General features: G+C 38.1%; 1 protein-coding gene across 1 annotated transcript; it reads right to left on the minus strand.

Moving 5' to 3' along the window:
• Positions 1-5,095: 5,095 nt before the first annotated feature.
• LOC136370681 (arylacetamide deacetylase-like 4) lies at positions 5,096-10,748 on the minus strand. Its single transcript, XM_066334208.1, has 4 exons — positions 10,593-10,748; positions 7,924-8,140; positions 6,961-7,024; positions 5,096-5,873 (listed from the first exon to the last, which is right to left on the minus strand). Exons 1-4 carry the CDS (start codon positions 10,746-10,748, stop codon positions 5,096-5,098), a joined length of 1,215 nt encoding a protein of 404 aa, XP_066190305.1.
• Between the last annotated feature and the right edge of the window lie 364 nt (positions 10,749-11,112).

The raw sequence follows: 11,112 nt of genomic DNA on the forward strand, positions 1-11,112 counted from the left end.
ACCCATAGCATGGGTAGGAATATCTATGATCACTGTCAGATTCTCAAGTTGTTACAAAACAGTCAGTGAGGGTTTTTCTCAGTGTTTTTTGAGGTGCTAAATTGTCAAAAGAATGTTTAATTTCGTTTGAATCCACTGCATGAAATGAGTACCTTGTATCTTTGCAAACAAAAAGGCTTTTTCTCCATCTGGCAGTAAAGAGATAGTTCTTTAAATGCTGGATGTTTGATGTGTTTTGCTATAGCCATACTTTTGTTTTTCAGCAAACTCATCCTCAAACCCCAACTTCCACAAATTCTTTACCTAATGATGAGAACAGCCTTGCACTAACTAAGGGTTCATGAGATTCCACTTAACCAGAGAAAATGAACACAGTCTGGAGTTTGACATTGTAATGAGAATTATGGGCCTCATGTGGTTCTTTATTGTTATAAAACAGCTACTCAGAGCTCACAAATTGATTCTTTATTCACTGAACTTGGTGCTGCTGGAGTTTAATATTGGTTAATGTAGTGTTTGATGAGTACAGAATTGACAATAGTTGGGTAAATTCTTTCCATTTTCTCATCAGCAAACTTCCATTTATACACTCTAAAATTCATTCTCCTCTTGATTTTTCAGCATATTTCTAATAGTTATAGTAATGATGGGAAGGGGAAGTACAATACTTATACCTACCCAAAGAAATGTGATCTTTGCAGGTTTTCCCAAGACTCAGCTTTGTGGGTTTTCTAAAGCTTCTGTAGCTGTGGAATCACACATAGCTTTGTAGGCTGAGAATGTGTAAAACTCATCAACTTCCCCTTAATTATTAGTGGAAGAGGAAGGAGCTGACAAACCCAACACTACGCAGGAGGGTCAGGGGAGTTGGTGCTAATGAATTCTGTGACTGCCATGAATTATTGGTTTTCTTGTGAAATCTTTCTCTAAACCATTGCAACACATTTCACTGTGATTGTGGGATGATTCCACCATAGTTAACCTGGAGTCAGCTGACTATTGCAGAGCTACTCTGTGTAACACAGGAAATCCTATGATGAGTAACCAAAGCATGGTAAAGTAGTCATTGTATTGAGGTACTGAGTCCAGCAGGTATAGCCAGGAAACAGAAAACAAGAAAAAATAACTTATTACAAAGAAAATTAAATTAAATTAAACCCAGAAATGATAGCTTCTGGTAGAGGTCTTTATTTATTTTTTAATGTTCGTTTTAAAATGAAACACTCTGGTAAATACAATTTGCCTTGCTTTTTAAAGTTATTCTTATTTTCTCTGAGTAATTTAGCAGAAGAATTAGAAACTGTAGAGTAATTTAACTGACTTGATTTATATCACGTAGAGCATGGGAGGAACTTGCCATACTTCAGTTCACATTTCTTTGTTTTATGTAAATGACTGAAAGCATCTCAGAGCTCTTCATACCTGTAAGCCTGAGTCTTCTGATCTGTGGGATGGATTTAATATGCTCTTCACAGTGACAATAAGAAGCTTTAAGAAATTACAGCTTAGTACATGCTCTACCATACTGGTTTTTAAAGGTACTGTGTATTTGCTTCATCTGCCTCTGCATTTGGGCTGCCTCCTACCTACCTTTCAATGTCCTCCCTTTTGTTATCTCCATCTCTCCACCCAAATAAGTAGCTACTTCCTGTATGCTTTGCTCTTGTGACAGAACAGCACCTTGCACTTAGTCTGGCATAAATCTTTGTTTTAGCCTTTTCTTTCTTCCTTCTCTTCTTTGAAGTCTGTCCCTTACAAATGACTCCTAGGCTAAACAGCTTAAACAGCTGCTAACAAATTCTGGAGTAAAAAGCTCTATTGTATTAAAAAAAAAAAAGGTTATGTATTTGTATTCAGTGATGGAAATTCAGATCTTGTGCAGTTCAGACAGAGTAGGTACATTTTTGAAATGCTTATTCAACTGGAAGGTTTTGTAGAGTAAGTAGCATTGGGAAATGTGGATGGATTGTTGGGTGTCTGTCTCTGTTGCTGTGCACTTCTGTTCCTCAGAGTGAATGAATTCTGCTCCATACGTATGGATTCCAAAAAGCTGCCCTGGAACATCCACTTGGGATTTCATGGCAGGTCATCACATCAAAATGAATCTTATTAAATCAGAAGTTGCTTGAATGTAAATATAACAACTTCAACTGCCCTTATTTTGCCATGGCCAGAGACTTTGTCTGAGTCTCAGTACTCCAAATATTCAGGTTAGCAGTGTCTGTACTCTCACAGGAACCAGCAAACAGTGAATAACTGAGACAAGGAAAACAGAAATAACAAGAGCCAGAGTTTGGAGGATTATGCCTGAGCAGTACAGAGAATGGACATCATAGGGAGAGAATAGTGTTAAGTGCTTTTAATAATAAATAGCATTATTTAGAAATAATAGAGCTAGTAAATTTGGAATACTTTCTAATTGCCTGTTTATTTTAAAAACACTAGGGTGTGTGAGTTGTAACTAGTGTGGTATGAATAGGTGATGTGAAGACAACAATAATTGCAGCAGAGGATAAGTGAAGTCGTAAACTTCTGTAATACACCACTCTGAACTTGATTGGTTAGAGCAGGTAATCTAAGCTTATGTTATGGCTTAAAATGTGCTCTGTTATTAAACAGCTTCAGGCTAGGAAGGCATAAGAACAGGTTCAGTAAAACATTGAGATCAAACCACAGTTTGACCTTTGGTAATGTGTTTCAGGTACTCACATAGTGTGCCCAGAGCACAAAGAGGTTTTCCAGGTTTTACAGATTCAGCTGGTGCTAACATCTGGTGATTGAATGATGCAGGGCAGTTTGCTTTCCCATTCTTCATTTCCTGCAACATCTTCTGTCTCACAGAGCAACTCAAAGTGTCAAACCCTCCCAGCTGCACTGAGCTTCCCAGCATCTCACTAGTTTTCAGGTTTCAACAGTGTTCCTTCCCATCTGCTCCTGGATGCTTTCATTTGTGCTCTAGTGCCCTTGGGCAAACTCTAGAGACCAGCTAAAGAAATGTGGCTCATGCCCAAATTCTCAGGTTAATACCTCTGGATGGAACAGCTTTGTCCACACCCTATTCCTGTCTGGAGGGCAGCATGGCTTGGGCTGTCACTTCACTCAGAGTGCAAACTCTGGAGGGAATTACCACCTCAGGCACCTCACCGACCCTTGTGGAAGGAACTAGTTGTTCTTGTCAAGATGGGAAGGAACTGCCCCAGCTAAGGAAACTTACTTGTCAACATCGTATTTTTCTAAGTTCTTCATAGGCAAAAACTTGTCAATAACCCAGGACTTCTCTGGGTTTACAAAAAAAAAAAAAAAAAAAAAAAAAAAATCTGTAGTATCTTCATCATATGGTCTTTGGGGTGTAATACCCATGAGAGGTTTGGCAGCTGTCAGCCTTTGTGTTAGTCTGACTCGTCTATTTTAGTGTCAAGAATGTACATCTCTATCACTTTATGGACAAACTGCCACTGATGTCACCTCAGCATTCGTGGAACCAGTTGCCCATATGGAAAACAGTGGAGCATCAGCAGTGTCAGTGGAAGTGTGTGCTTAGAAATCAGGAAAAACACTGGAGAAGATTTTCTGGGCTTTATGCTTATTCACCTTGTATTCATTCAGAGATGCCATATGGAAGATTGCTATAAAATTTCCCCTTTTTCCTGGACTACTATGTGAGTGTAACTAAGTGTAATTCATATTGTTCTGGCAGGCTTTCTTTGCTAATGTGCTGAATGTAAATAGCCATGCAGAACATTGCAGGAGAGCCCTTCCCTTGGTTGTAGAGTGTCTTCTGTTGGATCGTTTGTCTTACCTTACTGTCTGCAGCATCCTTGCTTTTGGTTATAGTTTAAATGAGCCAGTAGGGGGCAGAAAACACCTACAGTAATATCAGATACTTGAAAATTAGAGAGCTACAGATTTCCCCGACAAGAATGGTGGTAATTTCAGTGTGAAAAGTGTTCCAGTTTAATTTAAGCAAAGACAGTCAGAAGTTTTGACTGTCTGTAAAACTGCATCCTTACCCTGTTTCTGTTTCTTCATGGAGATGCATCCTGCCTCCAAGCAGAACTTACGGAAGAATTTAAAACAACAGAGTCTAGTGACATGATGAGTTATTTTAATTCAGGATATAAAATTATAACAAAACCTGAAACAATTACGCTGTTCTACAGTTATACATTCACCTCAGAATGGTGTAATTAAAACATTTACTGACATTTCTGGCAATACTTGAGTTAATTTCTGAGAAAATAGCTTTACATTTTTGTTATGCCATTTTATTTTGTATTGGTTTCCTTGATCATTCATCTCTTGTTGTAAACAGTTTAAGATTGACGTGAACTTTGATTTTTTTTTTAAATTTTCTCAGTCATTCTCCTTTCTCTCCAATGGCACTTGACACTTGCCCACAACGGGAGAGTCCTTCCTGCATCAGGCAGTGCAGGCCTATACTTTGTAAAGGAACTGATATTACTTTATATTCCCATGTATCTATTATCTATATAAAAAATGAATATGCATGGGATTTTAAATAGATATTGTTTTCCTTGACCAATACTTGTTATAACATCTGTAGTTCTAGGCCTGCCCTTTCCCTCTCTTCTTCTAATTCTCTTCCCCTTCTTTCATTTCTGTTTATGTTCACATTTTTCGTGCTACATTCAGTTCTTTTTAAGCTTGTGTCAAATTCAGCTCTCACCAGATACAGGCTTTGCCAAGTCTTTGACCATACTCTTTATACACCGATCTGGTAGATTCACACCTTGTTACCTGCCCCAGGTTGTTTTCAAACATGGTTTGTGTTCTAGTAGTACCAGAACCAGACCACACTGCAAAGCCTGTTGCTGTAAGGATGAGATCTTTAATGGCTACAAGAGAAAACTGAAGAGCTAGTAGAGGAAAGAAATGTAAATTCACCTGATTCTGCCTCTCCTGAGAGAAAATGAGGCTAAGGCCATAATGCAGTCAACTCAGTGGGTAAAAAGGAGATAGATGCAATGCAGAAATTTACGTGATGATTTAAGGAAAGGAAAATTGAGGATTTTTAAAAATAAGTTCGTAAGCAAAAAGAGATAGGAATTAGGAAAAGAAAGCAAAAAATGGAATTTTACATTAGTCTCAGAAAATTTACTATTTTTTCCACACCTTTAGTTCCAGAGCGGAATCTGAAAACCTTACCAAAAAACGCTAGGAACACTGTTCCATGGAATCCCTCTTGCAGATGGCACCAGGTCACTTTTATACCATGGTCCTCTAATCGTTTCTTGTACAGCAGTCCATCATCTCTAAGCACATCAAATTCACAGGTCAAAATGAAAGTCTCAGGAAGCTGAGCAATGACACTGTCTTCAGCCAACAGTGGTGAAAAAACAGGGTCAAACATGAACTCGGCCAGTTCACTCATTTCTTTTAAGGGTAGATATGTTTGACTTGGTTTGTAACCTCTTGTTTTAAACTCATGAGGGATGTAGTCAGGATTTACCCATTTCTGATATTTCAATCTCTGATCTTCTGAAACATGGCAGCCTTTAAATATTGTTTCGATGTGGCTCAAGTCCTTATTAATATACTTCAAGCCAAGAACAAGCGTTCGTTCCTTTAGCAAAATGGGGACTCTCTCATTCTGCTGATAAGAAGGTAAATTGAAGTCCACACACTGCAGAAAAGGATATATTAGGATTTGTGCTCTCAGCTTTGGGAGATCTCTTCTGTTCACCAGTGCCTGGGCAACAGCAGCAGTGAGTGTCCCTCCACTGCTGTCTCCACAGATGACAACACGGGAAGGATCGACTCCGTGGTCTTGTGCAGTCCTCAAAAAGTGGATGGCAGCAGTGAGACAGTCCTCAAACTGGGCTGGAAATGGGTGCTCAGGAGCTAAACGATACCTAAATAGGAGTGAAAGTGTTTTAGCACAGTCATTTCTAGTGAATGGGCCCGATGGAATTTTCATTTATTTCTCTCAAAAGACAGGAAAATTATACTTGCAGCAATAGAATTGATCCACATTAATGCTTTTGATTTATTATTTGCTACTGTTCGTATTTGGGAGAGTCAGTACACTGTTCTAGCTTTGTAAAATACTTCTTTACGTATCTTGTAAGTGACTGAAGGCACATCAGAGTTGTTTTGGAATTAGCTGGCAAGGCAAGTGTGTCAATCAATTATCATTAATTCCAGTTAGAAAATGAACATTTAACAACAAATTGTTAGAGGATATGAGCAGAGAAAATACGAGCATAGAAAATTATTAATGAAAATCTGAAGAGTTTTCAGTGTTCTGGAAGCTGAATTCTTTAAACAGAATCAATGAGTTACTGGTTCTTCAAGTATTTTAGGATCTAAACAGCAATTAGTGTAATTGTAATCAACTCTTTGACTGAACTTTTAGACATTGTTTCTTTCTAAAAAGCATTACAGCTCTTCAAAGAAATATTTTTTACGGTCATCTGAGGTTGACTACGACTTAAGTGTGAATTTCCTGCTTCCATTTATTCATGGAAATGCATCACGCCTGCAAGTGTAACTTACTGAAGAATTTAAGACAATAGAGTGAAGGGTATAGATTTCTTTTGAGGGTGGGTATGTCGAAGGTTTGTAACCTCTTGTTTTAAACTCATGAGGTTCTTGTATTTTTCAGAACTTCTGAAATGAGTATTTGGTGTTCTGGGCAGCTGCCCTTTCAAGAGAAACAGTTACAGTTAAGGCTTTCAGCCTAAGGTGGTTTGAATATGGCTCTAGAAAACAAAAACATCCTCATGTCTTAGTGGTAGCTACAAATTTCAAAATTACTGTAATGGATTTCATTTGAAAATAAACAGTTGGGGATTAGTTAACTAATTCCTCCCGAGAGAAATGAGTGCTGGTGAAAGGCATGTGATCATCAAGTATAGGTACTGAATGAATTTTACAAGGAGCTTGGGTGCACTAAAGGTTTGCAAATTGGGTCACAGTGTCTGGGCTGGGTGCACTCACCCAACACACACCACCACTGAATTGGTCTTCCTGCAGAGAGAGCGGCACGTTCTTTCATAGGCCCCTATGAAACACAATAGTTCACTGGAATTAGAACTTGCTTTAAAAATAAATGGAATGAAAATATTCTGAATTTCTTATCTCTCTTGCGTGGCTAATGCTACACAACATGTAGGCATGGTCTGACCTGGGCATTGCTCATCATTTCCTTACAGCTGTGAGTATCTTCTGGCCTGTAAGAAACCCAGAATTTAAACCAATGCATTGCTTTGATCCTCTCTTTCAAAAGTTACAGACAGCACCACTGCTGCCACTTCTAAAGGGATTTTGAAGGGGAGAAGTTGTTTAAAAAAAAATAAATCTGCTAAATCCAGTACAAGAATTTTGTACTGTCTTGTGCATGAGGCATCATCCCATCTCTTTCCCAGTCAGATTCCAAACTGTGTTTTGTCTTTGTTTTTCCACTATGAAGACACACAGCATGATACACACATACAAGCTTGCACACACTTGAACAAAAAATGGGTGCTTTAAATAAGAAATAAAATTCTAATGAGTTTTTCAACTTTTCTCATAAGCATGAAGAGGAAGGAAGAAAATAGGTATTAAAATGTTCAGAGCCTATTCTAGATACACAATCTATATAAAGAGATTTTAACATGCCTATTGTATGTAAGTAAATTGATTTTTCTGTCACAATTTTTTTTTTTTATTTATAATGTTAAACATAATAACTTTTGTAATTTAAGATATACCATAACAGATCAGAAACTGCAGTGTGTGGTTGTGGAGTCTCTCTCACTGAGGATATTCCAGAGCTGTCTGGACACAATCCTGTGTCCTGTACTGTGGGATGGCCCTGCTGGAGGAGAGGGCTGGGACCAGATCACCCACTGTGGTCCCTTCCCTGACCCTTTCTGGATGCTGCTTGTTGTTGTAGCTCATTTTATTTCTGTTACTTACGGATACTTCCAAGCCGGCCAACTCCTCCATGAAAATAAAGGATCCCCCTTCTTTGGCTATTGTTTGATGTTTTTGGCTGGTAAATTCTCACTTTAACCCTTTCAAACCTTAAGTCCTTGATAAGAAGACGTGTATCCTTTAATGGTGGTATTGTCTCCATTATAACCCTGAGGAGATGGACCTCTGAGATGATACCTACTTTGTCCAAAAATGTTGCCTGGTAATAAAAGAAACCACAAATTATTCAAATTTAATGAATTCATAATTATTCAAATTATGCAAATTTCTACCTAACCTGGAGACTGATAATGAAAAATTTTAAACTCTATGGTCAATTCAGCAGGAAAACAAACTATTATAGTAGACAAAAGTTGTCAAATACTTCACCTTTTTAGGTGATTCAGTAGCCATGTGCCTGAACAAAATTAGCAGATTAAGTTAAAATAAATTAAATTTAAACTTTAGCTTTGGATGAAGAAACATAGGCAATACATTTGTTTCCCAAACTCAAACAGCTTTCAAACTTGCAGGGAAAAAAAATCCATAGCATCTACCACAACTGTCCTGACCAAGAATAGCTTTGAACTCTGGCTTGATCTTCTCACAGCTCACTGATTCTTACTTAAACACTTGGGCTAAGGTTCTTATGTCACTCTGGGCTCATCTACTTCATTGCATCTGCTTGGCTTTAAGCTGTTTCACTTGTAGCCTGCTCTAGTCTATTCCTGCTCAAGATGAAAAATGTGAGGCAGTATCACTGTATTTCTACTATATTGGATTCAGTTTTGCACTACTTCCACAGCAGACTTCTCTAGTGAGTAATTCAATTTGTTGTGCTGCTGTTATTCATGCATATGCATTTCAAGGAGAATTATACATTTAAAGGTGTGCACTGCATATACCTTAAAAACCTGTCCTTGTCATTTTCACCTCATATTTCACAGACCTCATGTGGCTCAGTAACTGTGCTCCTGTTAAATTCGGTGTAGGTATCCTATTTTAGGCTATCTGAAGAGCTGATCCCATACACAGGAGGGATTGTCTTGTGGCAAAGTTATAGTCTCATATCAATTCCTTCTGTAGAACTCCTGGTCCATGTCCATGGGAAAATAACTTTACCTATTTATTCAATTTCCCTCTGGTACTTTCTTTCCTCACACTATTACTTTTGTAACAGTAAAGGTTAAACCTGCAATTAGCTATATCTGTATGGACTATGGAGATCATCTTTGTCTTGCAAATACTAAAAGGAGTCCTAGGAGACCTTAAACAGTGTTTGGTGTTGCCTTTTGTCCCAGCTGAATACTGGATATACTTGTAAACTAATTTTCCATGCAGTTTTGACTTCATGGATTGTCAGCCCTTGAAAGAAAAAAAAAAAAAAATTGGCATCAGTAATTTGCCCAACAGCCATAGCAGAGTTGCTACATGACTTGAACTTCACTTGCATTTAAACTTTGGTTTAACCCTCCATTAATGTCCTTATCTCTCTGCTCCTTTCAGGCAGTGTATGCCAGTGCTTGTGCTTGGCCTCTCACTGGCCAGCAAAAGGGATAGAGAATTGTAAGATCAGAAGTTAAAAATTACATAAATCACCAGTACATTTCTAAATTCTGCAGTTTCACTTTTAGCAAATGAATTACACAAAATTAAAACTTCAATGGATAAAGAGTAATCACACAGTGTTTAGAAAATGTGGATGTTTATACACTGTGTAATACATGTAAGAAAATTAACTTTTACTTCAGTTCCTATCCTGTTTTATTGGTTTGTTGTCAAAGCAGTGTTGAGACATTGTGAGACACCTTCTTGGCAGCTCACTGACTTCCAACAAAACTTGGTAAGGAATGGGGCAGGGGAAGAAAGGAAGAATTAGCAACATTAGAACATAGAATTGAAGTGAAATGCATTGCATAACCCATAGAGACTGAACAGGGTTTTTTATAATTTAAACAACTAAAATAAGCTTAGTTTAGGTATCACAGAAGGTTTTTTAAATGTCTGGGGCAACAATAAATTCAGGACAGGATGTTTGATGAAACAGAAAGACAAGTGCATGTCATGTTTTAGCTTTGAAAAGAAACAAGGAGGAAAAGCAAGGAAGGATCAAAAATGTGCCAAAAACAATGACACAGAAAGTCACTCTAGATATTACATGTACTGTCTCAAAAAAGAAAGTTGTTCAGGCATAATGAAAGGCAAATGGTGATGAATGTGGCAGCTGTCTTCAGATGGCTCAGGAGGAGAGTGACAGGGTTGCAGGAGAGAGCTGAGATCACAGACATCATTTAGCTGCTCACTCTGTAAGCAAGCACAGTGTTACACAGAGCAGAAATTCCACATGCATAGGGCAAGTCGCCTTCTAAGCCTTCCAGCACTGCCTTGAGGCAGCAGGCAGGAAAAGCTAAAACACAAGCCATCAGAAATAAACTGGGAACTGCACAATCTGCCCATTTTTATCTTTCAAAAATATTGCCTTTGGTGCTGTATAGCAAACAGGGGAGTCTGTTATGCACAGCACAGCTGAAGGAATCTGCTTCCATCACCTAATCAGCCCAGTTGCATATTTGCTATTTATTTAAACATTGATTCTAAAAAACATCACCAAACCATTATCCCTCTAACACAAATAGAATTAAAAATTCAATCTTTAATTAAGTTTTACTTACCAGACCAAGCCCAAAGTTCATGAGGTAATGAAGAGCATAAAGCTTTTGGCGCTCACTGATTGCATGAGGAATTTCTGCTTTAGGGTGTTCATAATAAAAAGCAATTGCCACAATACCAGTAAAAACTGTGAGAAAAATGGCCAGGAGAAGTTCCATCTTGCTGTGTTGGTAGAAGCCCAAGAAAGAACCAGCTGTGGCCTCCTCCCACTTTTTCAGAGTTTTGGATTTCTGAAAGTAAAAGCACAGGATTAGCTGTTCTCGTCATAGCTCATAATCCAGCTTTAAAAGACCGATAGGACGATGAAGACATGTGGTAACTCAACCATACAATTAGACAGTAACAATTAATTGTGGGAGAGGCTTGCATGACTGGTTTTCACATTTGCACGAACAAGGCTGTGCCCATCACAGCAGAATCGTGACTTGATGGATCATTGCAGTGTCAGTTTACAAGAAGACAAAATCTTGTTCTGTCTCTCTCTGTTTTTTGGTTACAGGCAAGCCTTTATTATTTGTGAGT

This window comes from Sylvia atricapilla, chromosome 22 (assembly GCF_009819655.1).
Source record: "Sylvia atricapilla isolate bSylAtr1 chromosome 22, bSylAtr1.pri, whole genome shotgun sequence".
NCBI classification, from domain to species: Eukaryota; Metazoa; Chordata; class Aves; order Passeriformes; family Sylviidae; genus Sylvia; species Sylvia atricapilla.